At 45.0% G+C, this 25,891-nt stretch overlaps 1 protein-coding gene across 4 annotated transcripts in view; it reads right to left on the bottom strand.

Moving 5' to 3' along the window:
- Positions 1-10,724: 10,724 nt before the first annotated feature.
- Positions 10,725-25,891, bottom strand: part of cadm1a (cell adhesion molecule 1a) — a 416,441-nt gene continuing 401,274 nt past the window's right edge. For all 4 annotated transcript variants that reach the window (XM_024431991.2, XM_024431990.2, XM_024431992.2 and 1 more), the window contains 2 exons: positions 14,805-14,933; positions 10,725-14,011 (listed from right to left, as the gene is read on the bottom strand). In XM_024431991.2, coding sequence (XP_024287759.1) covers positions 13,893-14,011; positions 14,805-14,933 — 248 coding nt within the window. In that variant the 3' untranslated portion in view covers positions 10,725-13,892. The remainder of the gene's footprint in view (positions 14,012-14,804; positions 14,934-25,891) is intronic.

Here is a 25,891-nt window from a genome sequence, read left to right as displayed (position 1 = left end):
ATCTGTATTGTTTTGTAGCTGTCTACATACCACCACAGACTGATGCTGGCACTAAAACTGCACTCAATGAGCTGTATACCTCCATAATCAAACAAGAAAATCCAGAGGCGGCGCTCCTAGTGGCCGGGGACATTAATCCAGGGAAACTTAAATCAGTTTTACCTCATTTCAATCAGCATGTTAAATGTGCAATCAGAGGGAAAACAATTCTAGACCACCTTTACTCCACACACAGAGATGCATACAAAGCTCTCCATCGCCCACCATTTGGCAAATCTGACCGTAATTCTATCCTCCTGATTCCGGCGTACAAGCAAAAATTAAAGCAGGAAGCACCAGTGACTCGGTCTATAAAAAAGTTGTCAGATGAAGCAGATGCTAAACTACAGGACTGTTTTGATAGCACAGACTGGAATATGTTCTGGGACGTACGCACATTCCCCAACCAGAAGCCATGGATTACAGGCAACATTCGCACTGAGCTAAAGGGTAGAGCTGCCGCTTTCAAGGAGCGGGACTCTAACCCAGAAGCTTATAAGAAATCCCGCTATGCCCACCGACGAACCATCAAACAGGCAAAGCGTCAATACAGGACTAAGATCGAATCGTACTACACCGGCTCCGACGCAAGTCGGATGTGGCAGAGCTTATAAACTATTACAGACTACAAAGGGAAGCACAGCCGAGAGCTGCCCAGTGACACGAGCCTACCAGACAAGCTAAAGAACTTCTATGCTTACTTCGAGGCAAGGAACACTGAAACATGCATGAGAGCATCAGCTGTCCTGGACGACTGTGTGTTCATGCTCTCCGCTGCCGATGTGAGTTAGACCTTTAAATAGGTCTTACTCACATCTTTGAGAGCTTCAAGTTCTTTAGCGTCCACATCACCAACAAACTAACATGGGCCAAGCACAGTAAGACAGTCGTGAAGAGGGCATGACAAAACCTATTCCCCCTCAGGAGACTGAAAAGATTTGGCATGGGTCCTCAGATCCTCAAAAGGTTTGAAAGCTGCACGTCGAGAGCATCCTGACTGGTTGCATCACTGCCTGGTATGGCAACTGCTTGGCTTCTGAACACAAGGCACTACAGAGGGTAGTGCATACAGCTCAGTACATCACAGGGGCCAAGCTTCCTGCCATCCAGGTCCTATATACCAGGCGGTGTCAGTGGAAAAACACCAGCCACCCTAGTCAAAGACACCAGCCACCCTAGTCATAGACTGTTCTCTCTGCTACCACATGACAAGGGGTACCGGAGCGCCAAGTCTTGGTCCAAGAGGCTTCTAAACAGCTTCTTCCCCAAGCCATAAGAGTCCTGAACATCTAATCAAATGGCTACCCAGACTATTTGCATTTCCCCCCCTTCTACGCTGCTGCTACTCTCTGTTATTTTCTATGCATAGTCACTTTAATAACTCTACCTACATTTACATATTACCTCAATTACCTTGACACCAGTGCCTCTGCACATTGACTCTGTACCGGTACCCCCCTGTATATAGCCCCGCTATTGTTATTTACAGATGCTCTTTATTATCTCATACTTTTTACTTTTTTATTTTCTTAAAACTGCATTGTTGGTAAAGGGCTTGTAAGTAAGCATTTCACTGTAAGGTCTACACCTGTTGTATTCGGAGCATGTGACAAATACAATTTGATTTGATTTGACATGTCCTAAAAATGTGAAAGATTGATCAGAAAACCAGGTGTTTTAATCGGCGTATACTTTGATTTTGACCTTATGGCAATTAAAATAAGCAGAGTAAGGTGTTAACATGACTATTCCATAATCTGCCTACTTGTAACGGTTTTCTAGTGGTGATGAAAGAGAGTCGGACCAAACTGCAGCGTGTCGATTGCGATCCATGTTTAATATATAAAAAAAAAACACGAACTTACAAAAAACAATAAACGAAACCGAAACAGCCTATCTGGTGCAAACTAACAACGAGTACACATAGGACACTAAGGACAATCACCCACGACAAACTCAAAGAATATGGCTGCCTAAATATGGTTCCCAATCAGAGACAACGATAAGCACCTGCCTCTGATTGAGAACCACTCCAGACAGCCATAGACCTTGCTAGACAACCCACTAAGCTACAATCCCAATACCACCACCAAAACCCCAAGACAAACACACCACAATTACAAAAACCCCATGCCACACCCTGGCCTGACCAAATACATAAAGATAAACACAAAATACTTTGACCAGGGCGTGACAGAACCCCCCTAAGGTGCGGACTCCCGAACGCACCTCAAAACAATAGGGAGGGTCCGGGTGGGCGTCTGTCCATGGTGGCGGCTCCGGCGCGGGACGTGGACCCCACTCCTTTAATGTCTTAGTCCCCTCTCCCTTCGTCCCTGGATAGTCCACCCTCGCCGCCGACCATGGCCTAGTAGTCCTCACCCAGAACCCCACTGGACTGAGGAACAGATCGGGACTGAAGGACAGCTCGGGACCGAGGCAGCTCGGGACTGAGGGGAAGCTCGGGAGTGAGAGAAAGCTCAGGAGTGAGAGAAAGCTCAGGAGTGAGAGAAAGCTCAGGAGTGAGAGAAAGCTCAGGAGTGAGAGGAAGCTCAGGAGTGAGAGGAAGCTCAGGAGTGAGAGGAAGCTCAGGCAGGTAGATAGATCTACCAGCTCCTGGCTGGCTGGTGGTTTCAGCAGATCCTGGCTGACTGGCAGATCCTGGCTGACTGGCAGATCTGGAAGAGTCTGGTTGACTGGCAGATCTGGAAGAGTCTGGTTGACTGGCAGATCTGGAAGAGTCTGGTTGACTGGCAGATCTGGAAGAGTCTGGTTGACTGGCAGATCTGGAAGAGTCTGGTTGACTGGCAGATCTGGAAGAGTCTGGTTGACTGGCAGATCTGGAAGAGTCTGGCTGACTGGCAGATCTGGAAGAGTCTGGCAGACTGGCGATGCTGGGCAGACCGGCGGCGCCGGGCAGACTGGCGGCGCCGGGCAGACTGGCGGCGCCGGGCAGACTGGCGGCGCCGGGCAGACTGGCGACGCTGGGCAGACTGGCGGTGCTGGGCAGACTGACGACGCTGGGCAGACTGACGACGCTGGGCAGACTGGCGGTGCTGGGCAGACTGGCGATGCTGGGCAGACTGGCGATGCTGGGCAGACTGGCGATGCTGGGCAGACTGGCGATGCTGGGCAGACTGATGGCGCTGGGCAGACTGGCGATGCTGGGCAGACTGGGGGCACTGGCGGCGCTGGGCAGACTGGCGGCACTAGCTGCTCCATATAGGCTGACAGCTCTGGCGGCTTCTTACAGACTGACCGCTCTGGCGGCTCCGTGCTGACTGGCAGCTCCTTGCAGACTGGCAGCTCCTTGCAGACTGGCAGCTCCTTACAGACTGACAGCTCCGTGCAGACTGACAGCTCCGTGCAGACTGACAGCTCCGTGCAGACTGGCTGCTCCATGCAGACTGGCTGCTCCATGCAGACTGACAGCTCTGGCTGCTTCATGCAGACTGACAGCTCTGGCTGCTCCATGTAGACTGGCTGCTTCATGCAGACTGGCAGCTCGGGCTGCTTCATGTAGACTGACAGCTCTGGCTGCTCCATGCGGACTGACAGCTCTGGCTGCTCCATGTAGACTGACTGCTTCATGCAGACTGGCAGCTCGGGCTGCTTCATGTAGACTGACAGCTCTGGCTCCTCCATGCACACTGACAGCTCTGACTGCTCCATGCAGACTGACAGCTCTGGCTGCTTCATGCAGACTGGCAGCTCTGGCTGCTCTATGTAGACTGGCTGCTTCATGCAGACTGGCAGCTCGGGCTGCTTCCTGTAGACTGACAGCTCTGGCTGCTCCATGCGGACTGACAGCTCTGGCTGCTCCATGCAGACTGACAGCTCTGGCTGCTTCATGTAGACTGACAGCTCTGGCTCCTCCATGCAGACTGACAGCTCTGACTGCTCCATGCAGACTGACAGCTCTGGCTGCTTCATGCAGACTGGCAGCTCTGGCTGCTCTATGTAGACTGGCTGCTTCATGCAGACTGGCAGCTCGGGCTGCTTCCTGTAGACTGTGTCGGAGGAAGGCTCTGGCTGCGCTAAACAGGCGGAAGACTCCGGCAGCGCTGGAGATGAGGAAAGCTCTAACAGCGCTAGATAGGCGTGAGACTCCGGCAGCGCAGGAGAGGAGAAAGGCTCTGGCTGCGCTAAACAGGCGGGAGGCTCCGGCAGCGCTGTAGAGGAGGAAGGCTCTGGCTGCGCTGAACAGGCGGGAGGCTCCGGCAGCGCTGTAGAGGAGAAAGGCTCTGGCTGCGCTGAACAGGCGGGAGGCTCCGGCAGCGCTGTAGAGGAGGAAGGCTCTGGCTGCGTTAAACAGGCGGGAGACTCCAGCAGCGCAGGAGAGGAGAAAAGCGCTGGCTGCGCTGAACAGGCGAGGCACACTGAAGGCCTGGTGCGTGGTGCTGGAACTGGTGGTACTGGATCGAGGACACGCACAGGAAGCCTGGTGCGGGGAGCTGCTACCGGAGGGCTGGGGTGTGGAGGTGGTACTGGATAGACCGGACCGTGCAGGCGCACTGGAGCTCTTGAGCACCGAGCCTGCCCAACCTTACCTGGCTCGATGCCCACTCTAGCCCGGCCGATACGAGGAGCTGGAATATACCGAACCGGGCTGTGCACCCGCACTGGAGACACCGTGCGCTCCACAGCATAACACGGTGCCTGCCCGGTCTCTCCAGCCCCCGGTAAGCACAGGGAGTTTGCGCAGGTCTCCTACCTGGCATAGCCATACTCCCTGTAAGCCCCCAAGAAATTTTGGGGCTGACTCTCGGGCTTCCATCCGCTCTGCCGTGCTAGCTCCTCATAATGCCGCCTCTCTGCTTTTGCTGCCTCCAGCTCGGCTTTGGGGCGACAATAATCTCCAGGCTCATTCCAGGGTCCTTTACCGTCCAATTCCTCCTCCCATGTCCATAACTCCAGGTGGTGCAACCTCTCCCACTGTAGCTGCTGCTGCTCCTGCTGCTGCTGCCTCTGTTGCCTCTTCTCCTGTTGCTCCTTTGGGCGGCTACACTCCCTGGTTTAGCCCAGGGTCCTCTCCCGTCGAAGATCTCCTCCCATGACCAGAAATCCTTGGTGAGCATCTCCTTTTCGGCTGCTCCTGCCTGTTGACACGCCGCTTGGTCCGTTGGTGGTGGGTGATTCTGTAACGGTTTTCTAGTGGTGATGAAAGAGAGTCGGACCAAACTGCAGCGTGTCGATTGCGATCCATGTTTAATATAAAAAAAAACACGAACTTACAAAAAACAATAAACGAAACCGAAACAGCCTATCTGGTGCAAACTAACAACGAGTACACATAGGACACTAAGGACAATCACCCACGACAAACTCAAAGAATATGGCTGCCTAAATATGGTTCCCAATCAGAGACAACGATAAGCACCTGCCTCTGATTGAGAACCACTCCAGACAGCCATAGACCTTGCTAGACAACCCACTAAGCTACAATCCCAATACCACCACCAAAACCCCAAGACAAACACACCACAATTACAAAAACCCCATGCCACACCCTGGCCTGACCAAATACATAAAGATAAACACAAAATACTTTGACCAGGGCGTGACACTACTGCCATAATCAGTTAAATATCATATGATTACTGTGGATATAAACATACTCATGACCGCCCCTCATCACTGTCAAACTGTCAAACGCTACCTAAAACACTTCTGCGAGCAGGCCTTTCTAATCGACCTGGTCGGGGTATCCTGGAATGACATTGACCTCATCCCGTCAGTAGAGGATACCTGGTTATTCTTTAAAAGTGCCTTCCTCACCATCTTAAATAAGCATGCCCCAAAAAATAAAAACTAGGAATAGATATACTCCCTGGTTCACTCCAGACCTGTCTGCCCTTGACCAGCACAAAAACATCCTGTGGCGTTCTGCATTAGCATCAAATAGCCCCCATGATATGCAACTTTTCAGGGAAGTTAGGAACAAATATCCGCAGGCAGTTAGGAAAGCTATGGCCAGCTTTTTCAAGCAGAAATTTGCATCCTGTAGTACAAACTCAAAAAAGTTCTGGGACACTGTAAAGTCCATGGAGAATAAGAGCACCTCCTCCCAGCTGCCCACTGCTCTGAGGCTAGGAAACACTGTTACCACCGATAAATACTATAATTGAGAATTTCAATAAGCATTTCTCTACGGTTGGCCATGCTGTCCACCTGGCTACCCCTACCCCGGGCAACTGCCCAGCACCCTCCAAAGCCCCCACCATTTCTCCTTCACTAAAATCCAGATAGCTGATGTTCTGAAAGAGCTGCAAAATCTGGACCCCTACAAATCAGCCAGGCTAGACAATCTGGACCCTCTCTTTCTAAAATTATCTGCCAAAATTGTTGCAACCCCTATTACTAGCCTGTTCAATCTCTCTTTCGTATCGTCTGAGATTCCCAAATATTGGAAAGCTGCCTCGGTCATCCCCCTCTTCAAAGGGGATGACACTCTAGACCCAAACTGCTACATACCTATATCTATCCTACCCTGTCTTTCTAAGGTCTTCGAAAGCCAAGTTAACAAACAGATTACCGACCATTTCGAATCCCACCTTACCTTCTCCGCTATGCAATCTGGTTTCAGAGCTGGTCATGGGTGCACCTCAGCCACGCTCAAGGTCCTAAACAACATCATAACCACCATCGATAAGAGACATTACTGTGCAGCCGTACTCATCGACCTGGCCAAGGCTTTCGACTCTGTCAATCATCACATTCTTATTGGCAGAATCGACAGCCTTGGTTTCTCAAATGATTGCCTCGCCTGGTTTACCAACCAACTACTTCTCTGATAGAGTTCAGTGTGTCAAATCGGAGGGCCTGTTGTCCGAAACTCTGGCAGTCTCTATGGGGGTGCCACAGGATTAAATTCTTGGGCCGACTCTCTTCTCTGTATACATCAATGATGTCGCTCTTGCTGCTGGTTATTCTCTGATCCACCTCTACGCAGACGACACCATTCTGTATACTTCTGACCCCTCTTTGGACACTGTGTTAACTAACCTCCAGACAAGCTTCAATGCCATGCAACTCTCCTTTCATGGCCTCCAACTGCTCTCAAATGCAAGTAAAACTAAATGCATGCTATTCAATCGATCACTGCCCACACCTGCCCGCCCGTCCAGCATCACTACTCTGGACGGCTCTGACTTAGAATACGTGGACAACTACAAATACCTAGGTGCCTGGTTAGACTGTAAACTCTCCTTCCAGACTCACATTAAGCATCTTCAATCCAAAATTAAATTTAGAATCGGCTTCCTATATCGCAACAAAGCATTTTATAAAACTGACCATCGTACCGATCCTCGACTTCGGCGATGTCATCTATAAAATAGCCTCCAACACTCTACTCAACAAATTGTATGCAGTCTATCACAGTGCCATCCGTTTTGTCACCAAAGTCCCATACACTACCCACCACTGCGACCTGTACGCTCTCGTTGGTTGGCCCTCGCTTCATACTCTTCGCCAAACCTACAAGTTGCTGTTAGGTAAAACCCCGCCTTATCTCAGCTCACTGGTCACCATAGCAGCACCCACTCGTAGTACACGCTCCAGCAGGTATATGTCACTGGTCACCCCCAAAGCCAATTCCTACTTTGGTTGCCTTTCCTTCCAGTTTTCTGCTGCCAATGACTGGAACAAACTGCAAAAATCACTGAAGTTGGAGACTCATACAGTGGTGCAAAAAAATATTTAGTCAGCCTCCAATTGTGCAAGTTCTCCCACTTAAAAAGATGAGAGAGGCCTGTAATTTTCATCATAGGTACACTTCAAAGGGTATATAACAAAGTATTGAGATAAACTTTTGTTACTGACCAAATACTTATTTTCCACCATAATTTACAAATAAATAAATTAAAAATCCTACAATGTGATTTTCTGGATTTTTTTCTCATTTTGTCTGTCCTAGTTGAAGTGTACCTATGATGAAAATTACAGGCCTCGCTCATCAAAAATTCCCTGTTTTAGGTCAGTTAGGATCACCACTTTATTTTAAGAATGTGAAATGTCAGAATAATTGTAGAGAGAATGATTTATTTAAGCTTTTATTTCTTTCATCACATTCCCAGTGGGTCAGAAGTTTAGATACATTCAATTATTTGGTAGCATTGCCTTTAGATTGTTTAACTTGGGTCAAACATTTCGGGTAGCCTTCCACAAGCTTCCTACAATAAGTTGGGTGAATTTTGGCCCATTCCTCCTGACAGAGCTGGTGTAACTGAGTCATGTTTGAAGGCCTCCTTGCTCGCACAGACTTTTTCAGTTTGCCCACAAATTTTCTCTGGGATTGAGGTCAGGGCTTTGTGATGGCCAATCCAATACCTTGACTTTGTTGTCCTTAAGCCATTTTGCCACAACTTTGGAAGTATGCTTGGGGTCATTGTCCATTTGGAAGACCCATTTGCGACCAAGTTTTAAACTTCCTGATGTCTTGAGATGTTGCTTCAATATATCCACATACTTTTCCTACGTCATGATGCCATCTATTTTGTGAAGTGCACCAGTCCGACCTGCAGCACAACATGATGCTGTCACCTCTCGTGCTTCACAGTTGGGATGGTGTTCTTCGGTTTGCAAGCGTCCCCCTTTTTCCTCCAAACATAACGATGGTCATTATGGCCAAACAGTTCTATTTTTGTTTCATCAGACCACAGGACATTTCTCCAAAAAGTACGATCTTTGTCCCCATGTGCAGTTTCAAACTGTAGTCTGGCTTTTTTTATGGCGGTTTTGGAGCAGTGGCTTCTTCCTTGCTGAGCGGCCTTTCAGGTTACGTCAATATAGGACTTGTTTTACTGTGGATATAGATACTTCTGTACCGGTTTCCTCCAGCATCTTCACAAAGTCGTTTGCTGTTGTTCTGAGATTGATTTGCACTTTTTGCACCAAAGTATGTTCATCTCTAGGAGACAGAACGCGTCTCCTTCCTGAACGGTATGATAGTGTTTATACTTGTGTACTATTGTTTGTACAGATGAACATGGTACCTTCAGGCATGTGGAAATCGCTCCCAAGGATGAACCAGACTTGTGGAGGCTGACAATTTTTTTCAGATGTCTTGGCTGATTTCTTTTGATTTTCCCATGATGTCAAGCAAATAGGCACTGAGTTTGAAGGTAGGCCTTGAAATACATCCACAGGTACACCTCCAATTGACTCAAATGATGTCAATTAGCCTATCAGAAGCTTTTAAAGCCATGACATAATTTTCTGGAATTTTTCAAGCTGTTTAAAGGCAACAGTCAACTTAGTGAATGTAAACTTCTGACCCACTGGAATTGTGATACAGTGAATTATAAGTGAAATAATCTGTCTGTAAACAATTGTTGGAAAAATTACTTGTGTCATGCACAAAGTAGATGTCTTAACCGACTTGCCAATACTATAGTTTGTTAACAAGAAATTTGTGGAGTGTTTGAAAAACGAGTTTTAATGACTCCAACCTAAGTTTATGTAAACTTCCGACTTCAACTGTATGTGCCTGCATAAGGTAATTCTGAATACCAACTACTGAGAAGTGCATAGAAAAGGCATCTGAATCGGCCCCGTAGTTTGGAGACAGAGCTTGCTCTTGATATGCTCCTCAAACCACAAAATGTGCTTAATGGACTGTGTAATGGCTCGAAAAACCTGAGGCCTTTCAATGTTAAGCATCACATTTTATGTCTCTTTATACATGTCTCTTCATGCATGAAAAATAAAAAATATAATCAGGAAGAATGAAAAACAACACATACACCAGTTACTTTGAACATTAATATATTTTCTTTTTTATTAAGACAAGAACTCATTTTTTTTGTAAAAATGTCTATTAATGAACCAATACAAAATGTGTATGGGAATGTGAATATCTTTTTTCTTCATTAATACACATTAACATTGCCCAAGTAGACCTACAGCAGAAAGACAAAAAATAATCAATGAAGACAATGAATTGATAAACAACCAAACGTCCTGGGAGGAAAACCAAACATAAGAAACGTGTTTAAATTGATAGTTGCACAGCCACAGCCGAGTGTGTTCAGTTCCTGTGTCATTTTAACAAACTGATACATTATGAACTATGTCTATACAAAGTCATACTTAAACACATATTATACAGTTCACTGGATATTTAAGAAAATACATAAAACATGTACAGCTTAAATGCAAAAACAACAACAAAAAAACACCAGTTGTCTCTTGATCTAAAATCATTAGCGTTTTTTTAATCAATTTGTGGTGGGGCCTAGACTTTGCATTCTACCTGAGATGCAATCACACCATTCAATGCACATGAACCTGAGACCAGGGGTGTAAAGTACTTTAGTAAAAATACTTTAAAGTACTACCAAGTCGTTTTTTGGGTATCTATCATTTACTTTGTTATTTATATTTTACTTCCTACATTCCTAAAGAAAATAATGTACTTTTTACTCCATACATTTTCTCTGACACCCAAAAGTACTAGTTACATTTTGAATGCTTAGCAGGACAGGAAGATGGTCCAATTCCCGCACTTATCAAGAGAACATCCCTGGCATCTCTACTGCCTCTGATCTGACAGACTTACTAAACACAAATGCTTCGTTTGTAAATTATGTGTTGGAGTATGCCCCTGGCTATCAGCAAACAAAAAAAACAAGAAAATGGTTCCGCCTGGTTTACTTAATTTAAGGAATTTGAAATTATTTATACTTTTACTTTTGATACTTAAGTATAGTTAAAACCAAATACTTTTAGACTTTTACTCAAGTAGTATTTTACTGGATGACTTTCACTTTTACTTGAGTCATTTTCTAATAAGGTATCTTTGATTTTTACTAAAGTATGACAATTGGGTACTTTTCACACCACCGCCTGAGACAGGAATTAACAAAAGAATGTAAAAAGTAATTTGATAAAATAACACGGTCAGACTACCAAGTTGATAGTACCTTGAGTCACAAAGGGGCATTTCATGAGAAAAATAAAACAGATAACACCTAGGAAAAAGAAATGACAAAAAACATTCTATAACTTTCTGGACTTTTCACATCCATCCAAATAGTTGTCCATCATCGAATTATATTTCAGTCTTCATATCACCGGTGTTAAGTAGGTGCTCATACAAATGAACATTTATTTCATGTCAACTATGCTCGAGATGCATACTTTCCACAATATACTCCTGTTTCCTATTGGTTCTGAAAGTGGTCCCCATTCCAAACCACAACACACATAAGTAAAAGGTTAAAAAGCATAAACAAACATATATATCGACCCAGTCCACACAGCGGTGAGTACATTTAATAAAATCTCCACCTACAGAGAGAGTGAATAGATGTGTTCACTTGGTAAGAACATACTTTTTTAGGTCCAGTTTTGAATGGAAGCCACCACACTTTTTACCGAAGCGAAATAATGCTCAATGTTAAACACAAGTCACACAACCTCAATCTAAACGATGGTAACATTCTCTCTGTTGTTTGTTCCGTTTAAACAACAGAGGGAATCCAAAATGTTTCATATGATGTCACAGTCTAAAATGAAGCATTTAAACGAGTCAGGAAGCCACCGCTGTCCTGATAAACAAACAGCATTGTCGTCGTGGTACAGTGTTAAATCAGTGATAGCTCCTTTTCCAAGATATCATATTTGGAATATATGTCAAATCAAACATGAAAACATGAAACATGAAAGCAACTTCACCTCTTCAACCTCATTGTCATATCAACCACCTCAGCAGGACAGTAACTACATTGAACAGCAATGCTGACTGTGGTGATGTAGAAATTAAATGAAAAGTAATAGAAAACAAAAAATGATTTTGGCATTCCCCAATTCTCCCCCACTGGCCCTTTCAACATGGTCTCATCTTAAAGCTTAGGCAGGTCATTCACAAAGAAAGAAAAGATAAATGGTGCACACTCACATACATGCAATGTGGTGTTGACTGACTGTTTTGGCAAATGAAAATTGTTGCATCATGACAAGACCATGTACAGTCCAGAGGCTGAGGTGTGATGGTAGTGGCATAAGGCCGTCTCCAGTGGTAATTCCTAGTGACACACACGCTCCTCAACTGTCATCACCCATTCAGGAGTGTTGTACAGTATGAAGTGACAAAACTCACAACAAACAGCTTGTGATAATCATAAAAACCACAAAATGATTCTGTCATGAAATTCCACTAGGATGTAAAAAATATTTCCTGGCAAGTGTTTATCTATAATACATTGGTGTAAATTTATTGGCTGGACATAGTTTGTATATTGTTGGAACTACTGAACTTGTCTTGAAATCATATCCCTTGTAAAAATGTCTTAGATACAATGATTGTATGTTCTTTGCTCAGAAGCTATGTATCCCCTATTTTTCACCATCTCCTTCAAAATCCTATACCCCTTTTACAGCTCTAGTTCTAATTTTACACACAAAGCTGGAAAAATACAACTAAATGTGTGATTTACCTGTTCAGTATATACCAAGATGAAGGTAGTATCACTTTATTAATGCAGTAAGTACCTCACAACCTAGATTGATATCTCTCTTATAATGAGAATATTCATCTTTGATAATCAACATTATAGTTTGGAGATTTCTTCTGGTCATTTCGCATTGAAATTAATCCTATCCGTGTTACATAGTTTGTTTTTCCCCCTAACTATATTACAGCTTGGCTAAACTGAGGCATCTTGATTTAGAGACAAAGGGTGAGTACAACACCAAAGAAATCATTAAAAACAAATTATTTTTGTCAGAATCAAAAATCTGAATGAGAGAGGATGTAAAACCCAAAAATGTCATCACAAAAAAAGAAATAAATGCCTGCCGGGGGATTGCAGTTCCATTCAGTGGAACAGAACAAAACATCATTGTACAGAGAATAAAAGGTGAAAATAATGAATTGAAAATGCCTCTAAGTTCAGCATAGCGAGGGTGAAATAATGTGCCTTCTACTTTCCTTATTCCAAATTGTGGCAATCTTTTAAATGCGCTGGCATATCTAATTTGAAAAACAAATTGAAGAGACAGAGGAAGGAATACAAGTGATCCACGGTGATGAGGAATTGGCCCCGATACAAAGAAAACAAGGACAGTTTTCGAGACCAATTGTCCTCTACTGTCTTCCTTTAGATTATATTTCTGTGTGTTTGTGTTTTGAAGAGGGGGGAGGGGGCACAATGTTATTTATGGGTAATAATATCTTCCTTATATTCATTTTTCGAATATGATACGTAAAGCGTTGGATGTGTTTTGGAGCTTTCAAAAGGTTTGGAAAAAAATAAAGGTGGTGGTTGAGACCTGGCCTGCTCACAGTATAGTGGAAATAGGGTTCTTATGAGCTTTTGGTATGCAGGAGAGGACGTGTGTGCGAACACAGTGGGAGAGATGAACAGAGCCGCTGTGTAATTTTACCCTCATAGGAAAGCCAACAGCACAATGATAATGAAGAGAGTGGAAGAGGGAGGGTGGGGAGCAACAGGGCATGTTGATGGGGGGGAAATAAAGAATGAATAGAAAATAAATTCAGAACAAGGCACAGAATTTTCTGCAAATGGTTGAACTAAACAAAATTCGTACCAGCAGTTTTGGGAGGTGTCGCATGGTGACGCTCTCTTCTACAGTGATTTCTGGCAACCCCCCGAACCCCCCACCCTTACCAAAAACCTCCCCTCCCCATATTTTCACCTTATACAAACAAAACCTTTCCTCCTCAGCTGCAGAGACTGGACAATACATTGTTCAATCCCGGGCAATCACCGCTAAAACCAACCTACCCAACCTAATCCAACCAATTCTCAAACCCCAAGCAACCCCCCTCCCCCAACCCAAAGACAGCGTGGTGTTCCACAGAAGACAGTATTGGGGCCCTGTGATTTCTATATGTAGTACTCCTTCTTCTCGTCCGAGTTGTTGTGGCCCCCCTCTGCGTTGATAATGGCTGTGTCTGCATCTGCTGCATCGTCGGCTCCTTTAGCTTCATGCGTGAAGTAGGTACCTGAAGGGGGGATGATAAAAATGGACACTTCATTGCTAAGCTCCTGAATTCCTACTCATAAAATACATAATTAAAATATAATCATATTAAACTCATAATCATGTCCGTTGGCACACCAACACAAACTCTAATGGAAACTGTAACCTAAAAGTTATATATCAGCTGCTAAGTATTTAATTCTTGTAGGTCAATTATTTATTTGCCACTGTAAACCATTAAACAATTTTTTTTTTGTCATTTTTTGTTAATCCTTGCCTAGTTAAATAAAGGTTAAAAACCTCTCTGTTGGCATTCTTTGATTGGCATTCAAGATTCGCACATGGATATACAGATTCTGCTTCAGCTCGACTCACAACTTCAAATTAACCTTGCCAAGTTCACCGAACGAGTAGGAATGAGCAATCCACTTCAAACTTCATTTCTGACAGGGATTATTCACATCCCAACAGTGTTGGGCCTGATAATGAAGGCGATAGCCCAGATCAAATGGAGAAGGGCAGGGAGTAATTTAGAATCAAAACCAAAAGCATGGGCTGCACTCCAAAGACCACCCCTTCAAAAGTACAGTTGCCATAAAAGAGAAAAAATCTGATTGGGCTCAGGCGGTATGGTAGAATTCCTAAAACAGTGTTCAGCGGGGAGAGGGAAGTGGATTTTTTGATAGGCCAGGACAATATTAGTATGATACTGAGTAAACAAAAACATGACATTATAGTGTGTCTGTGTACTTTTTAACCTTGTGATTCCAGGGAGGTGCTTCTATAGATAGAAAACAAAAGGGTTTGTCACACACCTTTGTGTCTTGCAAAGTACCGTCCCAAAATGATGAGTAGACAGAGCATGGCAAAGACAACCACAGCCACCACTCCTCCAATGACTGCATGGTCGACCGCTCTCGGTGCTCCCTCTCCAGCTCTGGAATCTGTAAGTACAGTAACAGAAACAGCTTTAGAGAATCCACAAACAGTGCATGGTAATGGAGGACATCACACCCACTTTGGTGGATTAAAGATCTCCAAAGAAATAATGATAACATTAATCCTTAAAAGTATATTGTCAGCTACTCCAGCCTAAAATACACAAATGCTGTTTGCAGTTGGAAAAATGGGCAAAATGAGAATTGTGAAAACATTTATGAAATCACAGCAATAAAGGCCATGAAGATTCTTTCTAAAAACACAATATTATTCAAGTAAAATGTATATTTTATATTCCAGCTTCCACCATAATGAAACTAAATATATAATGAACTGAATTATATAAAATGTCCAGAATGTGGTAAGAGTTTGGTTTATTAGGCAAAATTACTGCTTTTGGAGAACTACTATACAAAAAATAATTTACATAGCATATAGTGTCACACTCTGACCATTATTTGCGTTGTTTGTTTCTATGTTTTGTTTGGTCAGGGTGTGAGATGAGTGGGCATTCTATGTTGAATGTCTAGTTAGTCTGTTTCTATGTGTTTTGGCCTGATATGGTTCTCAATCAGTGGCAGGTGTTTGTCGTTGTCTCTGATTGGGAACCATATTTAGGTAGGCTGTTTTGTATTGTGGTTCGTGGGTTATTGTCTATGTGATGAGTTTCTATAGCTGTCACGGTCGTCTGGTTAGTTTGTTTTGTTTGTTTAGTGTACTTTGTGTTTTTTTCTTCTATAATTAAAAGTATGTATTCACACCACGCTGCGCTTTGGTCTCCTCAATACGACGATCGTGACAGACTAACCCACCAACAATGGACCAAGCAGCGTGGTAACGGCCAGCAGCAGCAGCGGCAAAGAACGCAAGACTCCTGGACTTGGGAGGAGATTCTGGATGGCGAAGGACCCTGGGCACAGCCAGGGAAATATCGCCGCCCCAAAGCAGAGCTGGAGGCAGCGAAAGCGGAGAGGCGCCGGTATGAGGAAGCAGCACGGCAGCGTGGCTGGAAGCCCGAGAGGCAGCCCCAAAAATTTCTTGGGGGAGGCACACAGGGAGTGTGGCGAAGCCAGGTAGGAGACCTGCGCCAACTTCCTGTGCTTACCGGAGAGAGAGAGGAACCGGGCAGGCACCGTGTTATGTGTCCCCGGTGCGTGGGCATAGCCCAGTTCGGTAAATTCCAGCTCCTCGTATCGGCCCGGGCTAGAGTGGGCATCGAGCCAGGTGCCATGAAGCCGGCTCTACGCATCTGGTCTCCAGTGTGTCTCCTCGGGCCGGAATACATGGCACCAGCTTTACGCATGGTGTTCCCGGTTCGCCAGCACAGCCCAGTGCGGGCTATTCCACCTTGCCGCACTGGCCTGGCTACAGGGAGCATTCAACCAGGTAAGGTTGGGCATGCTCGGTGCTCAAGATCTCCAGTGCGCCGGTCTATCCGGTGCCACCTCCACACACCAGCCCTCCAGTGGCAGCCCCCCGCACCAGGCTGTCTCTCCGTCTCATCCCTACAGGTGCTCCCGCATGTCCAGCGCTGCCAGAGCCTTCCTCCTGCTCAGCGCTGCCAGAGTCTCCCGTCTGTCCTGAGCCGCCAGAGTCTCCCGTCTGTCCTGAGCCGCTAGAGTCTCCCGTCTGTCCTGAGCCGCCAGTCAGCCAGGAGCCGCCAGTCAGCCAGGACCCCCAGTCAGCCAGGAGCCGCCAGTCAACCAGGAGCCGCTAGAGCCGCCAGTCAGCCAGGAGCCGCTAGAGCCAACAGCCAGCCAGGAGCCGATAGAGCCGTCAGCCAGCCAGGAGCCGCCAGTCAACCAGGAGCCGCTAGAGCCGCCAGGCAGCCAGGAGCCGCTAAAGCCATTAGCCAGGCAGGAGCCGATATTGCCATCAGCCAGCCAGGAGCCGCCACTCAACCAGGAGCCGCTAGAGCCGCCAGCCAGCCAGGAGCCGCCAGCCAGTCCGGAGCTGCCCCTCAGTCCGGAGCTGCCCCTCAGTTCGGAGCTGCCCCTCAGTCCAGAGGCGCTCCTCAGCCCAGTGGGGCCTTTAATTAGGGTCTTGACCCAAGGTCGGAGGCGAGGGTCGCCAGTCTAAAGAGGCCCTTGAAGAGGGAAATGACTATGGTGGAGTGGGGTCCACATCCCGCGCCAGAGCCCGCCACCACGGCCAGATGCCCACCCAGACCCTCCCCTATAGGTTTAGGTTTTGTGGCTGGAGTCCGCACCATAGGGGGGGAGTACTGTCACACTCTGACCATTATTTGCATTGTTTGTTTCTATGTTTTGTTTGGTCAGGGTGTGATATGAGTGGGCATTCTATGTTGCATGTCTAGTTAGTCTGTTTCTATGTGTTTTGGCCTGATATGGTTCTCAATCAGTGGCAGGTGTTTGTCGTTGTCTCTGATTGGGAACCATATTTAGGTAGCCTGTTTTGTATTGTGGTTCGTGGATTATTGTCTATGTGATGTTGCATGTTAGCACTCAGTTTCTATAGCGGTCACGTTCGTCTGGTTAGTTTTTTTTTGTTTGTTTAGTGTACTTCGCGTTTTTTTGTCTATGATTAAAAGTATTCACACCACGCTGCACTTTGGTCTCCTCAATACGACGATCGTGACACATAGCATGTTATACAATTTACAGTAAGAGCATGCATAACTCTACTGTGGTTGGCCGTTTAACTGAATGGCAGAAGAAGATAGTGGAACATTTAAACATGATTTATGAAGTGATACGGGTGGTTCTCAACTTCAATCTACCAGAGCAAGCACCGCTGTTCAAATAAATCTGGACCCTGCCCTGTCTCCAGTCAGAGCTATTGAAATACATTTAGCCTGCAACGACTAAAAGTGCAGTTTCTAGGCAATTTTTTTGAAAGATTTATACCAGTTTGGCCTGAAGAACAAGGCAGGCCTCAGAGGCTCCAAACCGTAATGATATGTGAAGGTTATTGATCATGTGTAGGGATCCATGACAACCAAAAGTTAATGGCGGTTTGTGGACTTGATTGGTTCTTCACGGCGCAAAGGAGGAAAATCTTTCATCAATAGCTCACACTCTGCTAGGAAATGATTTTGGGTGAGAGAATAGATAGGAGACCGGGGGCTTTCGACAAGACCTTACGTCATTGAGAGAGGGAAAAGTTTCAGATTCAATGAGGGATTATATATTTGTAAAAGTGAGGCTTTGGTAATAGCCTATGCCATATCACAGCTACATTCCTGTATACTGTATATCAAAGACTAACCGATTCGATTTTGTCATTCCGGGTGTTTAATTCCAGAGCTACGTATGTTTACAGGTGCATCATCTTCAAAGAGCTATCCCGAAAAGATAGGAAGGCTAGAGGGAATGGAGAAGGAAGGAAAACTGAACACCCATCCTCTTTCCAATCGACTCACATCCACCGCACTCATCGCTAGCCTGAATCCCAGCTTAAGGAATTACTTGTTGGACTTGCCACAATTTATTAAAGGTTAACGAAGAGAGAGAGAAGCCCATGCTGTTGGGCAACAGGGCCACCCTCTTCCTTACCCAACTCACCTCATAAACAACTCACTGGTAATACTGGGGGGAGAGAACGCCACAGTCACAGTGCTACCTGCCAAACTCAGCCAAACATTACTTGATAACCCTAATAGGTTATTTTGACTTCAGATTTCCCTTTTCCGCGCTGGGCAGATTCAATTAAAGTCTGCAGAAATCCTTCTGACACTTAATTCGCTCTTGTCAGGGAGGGAGGTAAAGACGTGCGCTAACACACTTTCCTATTAAGATGTTAATGTGGACTTGGGCTACGCCAGTCCGTCAGGCTGGGGGATAAACAGAGGCCTATGGAAATGTCAGGGAATTTTGCTCTCTCCCCTCCCCCTGAATAAAATTACTTCCTTTTTCTGTACTGGATGAGGGACTGGTGGATGAGGGAGGAGAGGAGGTACTGGATCCATGGTGGGTTTGACATCCCACTCAGTACTTGACTCTAATTAACATAAACTGACAAATGAACGGGGCTCGGGGAACCGACTGTCGTATCCCATCCTACATCGGGAGTGATCTGACCCCCAGTTGACCCCCACCCCTTCTTCGCCATCTCTGTCGGCCCACCCTGCCATGTCAGCCTACCCTGCCATGTCAGCCTCAGTGCAGCGACTGTAGACAAATGACAGGGGGCTAGGGAACACAGGCAACAAAAATCTGACTGTAGATTGGAGTTTATGATGGATTGCAGCGAGGGGCGTCACTCAGGTCATAACGCAATCAGAAGAGGGGGAAATTGTAATTTGATAAAAAAGTCCACTGTGAACCAACATTGTTGCATTGTGTAATTTTAGAGAGGGCCAGATGGTTTGGAAATGAGTTGCTTCACTCTCATAACACAAACCAATGAACGCCTAATCTCATCCAGCCCATTCTGCCCCAGGAATATTCAATAATTCACAGAGAATTGGCATGGTAATGTAAACCCCTGAAATGTCCCTCCATCCAAATTGACTGCAATGAGTCACTTAATTATACATATTGCATAGTGCTTATAGATGAGTCATTACCACCAACAACAATCCTTGTTAAACACTTAGGATTTAATGGTATAAAACTGGAGCAATGGAGCATCCATACCTTTCTATACTTCAAACAGATATTGGCGTTAGCAAAAATATAACAAGGTGTATATTTTCAGTTGATTGACCCAAAAATCTTTAGGCAGATTAACCCTCCATCATGTGGATTAAGACCAAGACTTTATTCAATCAAAAACGGGTATAAGATAGTTTTCAGGGTGAGGCAACACAACAATTCTTCATGTGTTACATGCTGGAAATTATATCCGGTTAACTTTTTTGTCTCACACAGTGCACCTGGTTTAAAATGAATCCAACTGTGCATTCTCGCAGCACAACAAAGTGTTGTTATGTCTAACCTAGAAACACCTGGTTCATGTTTTGTCTGAACAGGGCCCGAGTGTAAATGTCAGTAAAACAAAATGCTTTTGAGGCCGAAGTGCCAGCACCCAGTGAGAACAGCTAGGTACTCAGATCTCTTTATCCTCCATCACCCATCTTCTCCACAGGTGCCCCCCGTGGAGAGGGGAGATTGTTACAGACATGGCGAGATGGCACATTGGTGCTACCAGACGGCAGGGGCAGACGTATTTCTCCATCCCCGGGCCTGGGGTGTTCACCAGAGTACTACCCAGATGCTGGAGCCCCCCAAGGCAACACACTAGGCCTTTTCACTCTGCATTGTTCTTATCCTAAGCTTTAGACCTGGGCTAAGGATTCACACTTCTATTCCAAAGCACTGGGCTTACGGACAAACACACATTCTATCTCTGCCACGTGACCAATGTTAAGCAATTTATTTACACATGATTTCCTCTTGCTACTAGCCTTTTATTTTCAACAGTGATGGTTTGAATAAACCTTGCTGTCTGCCTGTCTGACCACGGACACAACGTTTCACTTTTGACATATGATATTGCCCCTTTACAGCGAATGCTGTGCATGGACGAGACAAACTTCTCTGATCCAGCCGAAATCATGCAACAATAATATTATCATGGATTGCTATATCCAATTAAATGTCAATAGAAAAGCTATGAAAACAGATGAAAATGAAGCATTTGCTGCCCTTCTAGCTGGAGAGTTTGTGGCTTTCAGTTGGCTAGCTAAGTGAGATGGTAGCCAGCCTGCATAGGTTTTTGCATGGATAAAAGTATTTGGTTTCCTTGTCAATAATTTGTCCTCAGATGGGAGTACTATAAATGTACTTATTAAAATACCATGCAGAACGCATCACATGCATCACAAGCAAATGCAAATTAAGTTAAAGTACAGCTTTTGTGATTGGACAGTGAAAATTCTATGCGTTGTTCTTGACCCCATTTCACACGGGCTATTTTGGCACCATGTTTCTGCGGCTGCAGTACACTGCAGTATAACTGCAGTTAAAGTGCAGTATAACTGCAGTATGTGGCAAATACTAAAGCCAAAATAACACCGTTTTTTTTTACAGTGGTAATTTTGCAGTGTAACTGTAGTTATAGTGGGGTATAAATCAAACTTTATTTGTCACATGCGCCGAATACAACAAGTGTAGACTTTACTGTGAAATGCTTACTTACAAGCCCTTAACCAACAATGCAGTTCAAGAAGAGTTAAGAAAATATTTACCATGTAGACTCAAATAAAAAGTAATAATAAAAAGTAACACAATAAGAATAACGAGGCTATATACAGGGGGCACCGTTACCGAGTAAGCGTGCGGGGGGTACAGGTTAGTTGATGTAATTTGAACATGTAGGTGGGGGTGAAGTGACTATGCATAGATAATAAACAGCGAGGAGCAGCCCGGTGGCGATTTGATTAATTGTTCAGGAGTCTTATGGCTTGAGGGTAGAAGCTGTTGAGGAGCCTTTTGGTCCTAGACTTGGCGCTCCGGTACCGCTTGCCGTGCGGTAGCAGAGAAAACAGTCTATAACTTGGGTGACTGGAGTCTCTGACAATTTTATGGGCTTTTCTCTGAAACCGCCTATTTTATAGGTCCTGGATGGCAGGAAGCTTGACCCCAGTAATGTACTGGGCAGTTCACACTACCCTCTATATCGCCTTACGGTCAGATGCCGAGCAGTTGCCATACCAGGCGGTGATGCAACCGGTCAGGATGCTCTTGATGGAGCAGCTGGAGAAAATTTTGAGGATCTGGGGACCCATGCCAAATCTTTTAATTCTCCTGAGGGGGAAAAGGTTTTGTCGTGTCCTCTTCACAACTGTCTTGGTATGTTTGGACCATGATAGTTCTTTGGTGACGTGGACACCAAGGAACCTGAAACTCTCGACCCGCTCCACTACAGCCCCGTTGATGTTAATGGGGGCTTGTTCGGCCTGCCTTTTCCTGTAGTCCACGAACAGCTCCTTCATCTTGCTCACATTGAGGGAGAGGTTGTTGTCCTGGTACCACACTGCCAGTAGGCCGTCTCATCGTTGTCGGTGATCAGGCCTACCACTGTTGTGTCGTCAGCAAACTTAATGATGGTGTTGGAATCGTGTTTGGCACGCAGTCGTGGGTGAACAGGGAATACAGGAGGGGACTAAGTCCACACCCCTGAGGTGCCCCAGTGTTAACGATCAGCGTGGCAGACGTGTTGTTGCCTACTCTTACCACTTGGGGGCTGCCCGTAGGGAGTCCAGGATCCAGAGTGGGCTAAGGTGCAGTGTAAACGTGCCTACTATGGGCCAACCTGGTGGGCCAGCCTGGTTACGCCACTTCGATACAGCTACGACTGGAAGTGACTTTTTGGAGCAGGTTAGGAGAGCATTTTGGCTAACCATAATTTTTCCTAACCTTAATCTAATTATTTTAACCTGCTACATTAATTATCCTAACCTACTGCCTAAGTTCTCCTAAGCTGCTACCAAAGTCACGTCCAGTTGTAGCTGTATCGAAGTGTGTGAGTGAGTGTTTTTAGGGAATCTCGGAAGGCCTGTCTCAAGCTCAACTAATCTCATGCATGTGTAACCGATGTGAAATGGCTAGCTAGTTTGCGGGGTGTGCGCTAATAGCGTTTCAATTGGTGACGTCACTCGCGCTGAGACCTTGAAGTAGTTGTTCCCCTTGCTCTGCAAGGGCTGCGGCTCTTGTGGAGCGATGGGTAACGATGCTTCATGGGAGGCAGTTGTAGATATGTGCAGAGGGTCCCTGGTTCGAGCCCAGGTAGGGGCGAGGAGAGGGACCGAAGCTATACTGTTACACATGATGAGGGAAAGTGTCTGAGGTGGAAAGTTAGAATTGCATGCACATATACAGCAAAGGCTAAAAACAGGCCTCAAAAGCAGAATGATTTAATTGAATACTTTTTACCATTATGTCCAGAAAGGTGATATCTTATTGTGAACTGTACAAAGAAAGTGTTGAATAGATGGGTGCAAAATGAGTGAAAGTGAAAAATGAAAATTTGCAACCACCAACTTTTGCTTTTAGAAACATCTATGTAAATCTAAAGACAAGGATTATTTTCAGCTGCCAGAATACAACACTCAACCCAAGGAAAGGTGATGTATTGAATTCAGAGAACCGTTCTCTCCTTTGTATGGAGAAAATGGTAGACAGAACGCCAATAGGGTAGTCTCTAGATCTCCATCAGACAACAACTGAAACTATAAACTTGAGTACAAACATCCAAGTGACATTTAATTCTGGGTTTTCAAAGTCCAAGACTAAGACCTAAAGAGAAAGAAGAATAGGACCCAACAGAGCACTGTGTGGATACAGGACCTTGGGGTTGAAGTGAAATACCAGTGTGAACACAGTCTTGATGAGGGGAAGGAAAGGATGACTCTCAGGGGGTGTCCATCTACAGACCACAGTGGGAGTGCTGTCATGCGGGGTTACTCTCAAACACGCTTTCCTGATAGAGTTGGTGACCGGCCCCTATAGGAAGTCACCCGCGGACAATGGAGTCACGTTTACACTCGCTGAGGGCTGGTTAGCTTGAGAGGGTCGAAGCACTCTGCCGTCCACACCTTTTGTAACCCGAGACACATCCTCCAACACTCAGAGAGGAAAACACAGACGTGATGGAGTCTCAAGCGTTTTGCTGCTGTGATGTGGCGACGTGTCGTGTGTGAGTAGCAGCACCTTCCTGAGGTGTTCAACAACTTGGGATTATTTTGGACCAAAAACACCGCCAAAGAAGGAGCGTTCTTTTGAGATTGGTCCCCTCACGCTTTTTCCAGCGGGACACCGTGGGGTAATTTCCCTCCCTCTCTCTCTCTTGATCTATCCATCTATCTTGTCAGTGGGAAAGAAGAGAAAACAGAAGAGTCTATGTCTATACTGTTTGCTGAGAATGTATTGTACCCAGTCACCCACACATCCCTGTGGTTTCTTTACAGTCTAGGTTCTGATCTAGCCCAACACTCTCCAATTTACCACCAAACAACTTGAATGACAAACGCCCAAGCTATATACTAGAGTCCCACAGGGATCTGACTCTGTCCTCCCTGCTCTCCTTTCCCCCCGCATTCTCTTTCTCTCCATGACTGTTTTGCTAAGCGTCGCCAGAGGATAGAGAGGGTGAGTGTTTCCAGCCCTCTCCCAGTTGTTTGCTGTTTATGTGGAGAGATAGTGTTGGTTTTCTCTCCACCACCCCCATCCATCCCCGCTCTTGTGAGTGGAGCCTGTAGCCACACTTGATCTTGCTCTCAGAGTCAATTACTTCGCTTCCTTGGGATAAGGCTGCTGTTGTTTTTCAGCATCCGGGATTGGGGCGCTCATTGTCAAGTTCTAATAACTTTCTCAAATGAAGCACACGATAGCAATAGGCCTCGATGCTATCCTCTGGTGGACAATTAAAATGGTATTCAGTCTGGCTTATCGCCATCTCTCCTTGTTTTGTTGCCTTTTGACATTTAGGACGCACACACAAACACACTCATATGAACTCTTTCAGTAAATCTCCACCAGGTATTTCAAACACATTAGCCGAGCCAATTTAATGAGCATCGCTCACTGAAACCAAGGATACTTTAAGTGTTTCCTTGAAAATATCCTCTCTGTTTCAATATGCAAAATTTGTGAATTACCGAGCCAATATCTAGAAAGGCCCTCCAATAGTTTTTCAGCCTGCTTTATTTTTCAATGCTTATGGTAAACTGTTGCAACATAAATAAATTCCAATCTGAGGTCACTAACTCTCTTGGTCCATAGACTACTCTGAAGTCTATAGTGATCCATACAATGAGGTAGCCTATATTTGCCATTTGTATGAACTATTCTAGAAAGGCTAGAGGCCAGCTTAAAGAGACATAGGCCTAGATTAAATCTGGGCTGTGGAAGATCCACGTTATAGCGTGATTGACATTTAAAGGTAATTTCCTGATTGAGGAGCTGACATATGCAGCGTTTGCCGTGCGTGAGAGTGAATTTCTGTGAATTTGACTCTCTTATGAATGGTAAGTGTATGTGAATGTACCCAAGTGAGTGTGCTTGTGTTTTTCTAAGTCTCTGACTGAGTCTGTAAATATATGATTACATTTGTTGCTTTCTGTGGTATGGAAACTGCGTGCCCGATCATGGTGGTGTGTCGCTCTGGACTGTCATCCGCTGAGGTCTGTATGTGTGAATAATGAGAAGAAATAAGGAGGACATGCCATTTTCAGCTTTAATATCTCATGATTAGGCCCTAATTAGACGGCTCCACAAGGAGGCAAAGCACAGCAACAGGCCATCTTGGGCTCTGCTGGAGTGTGTGGCTGTGGTAGTGTCCACAGGGCAAAACACGTGTACAAGTGAGTGTATGTTGTACTACTAGATCATAACTCTGAAGTATGTTGTGTCAATCTTGTATATCACATAGGCGCAATGGTAATACTACACGGCAGCATGTTGATATATGCGTGCTATCCTTCTAAACGTCACACTTAAGGAGGTCTTATACGTTGAAGGTACAAGGTATGAAGGTCAGTGTTTTTACCAAACATCAATGTGCCGATAGAGGTTGAGGAATGGTGAAAAAACTAACTCACCAAGAAAATGTTTTGTTTCAATTTTAACTCACATGGTGGTTGTCTTGGCATTAAAAAGTGTGCATCACAAGTCCAGTGTAATTTTATTAATTGTTCTCTCTCAGGTGCCACTTTTAAGATGGATGTGAATTTCCATCATTCCCATACATATTAAATGAAACATTTGATTAACTTTTATCCTTAAACACATAACGTTTGTGCATTGTAATTTCAGAAAATGTCCATAACGCAGTGCATTCAGAAAGTATTCATACTCCTTGACTTATTCCACATTTTGTTGTGTTACAGCATAAATTCAAAATGCATTAGACATTTTTTTTAAATCGCCCATCTACACACAATACCCCATAATGACAAAGTGAAAACATGTTTTTAGAAATGTTTGCAAATTAAACTCATCAAGCTAATTGGTTGTCTTGTCATAGATTTTCAAGCCGATTTAAGGCAAAACCGTAACTA

This window comes from Oncorhynchus tshawytscha, linkage group LG09 (assembly GCF_018296145.1).
Source record: "Oncorhynchus tshawytscha isolate Ot180627B linkage group LG09, Otsh_v2.0, whole genome shotgun sequence".
NCBI lineage: Eukaryota > Metazoa > Chordata > Actinopteri > Salmoniformes > Salmonidae > Oncorhynchus > Oncorhynchus tshawytscha.
The sequence above is the reverse complement of the archived record's forward strand: the minus strand, read 5'-3'. Positions and strand labels throughout refer to the sequence as shown.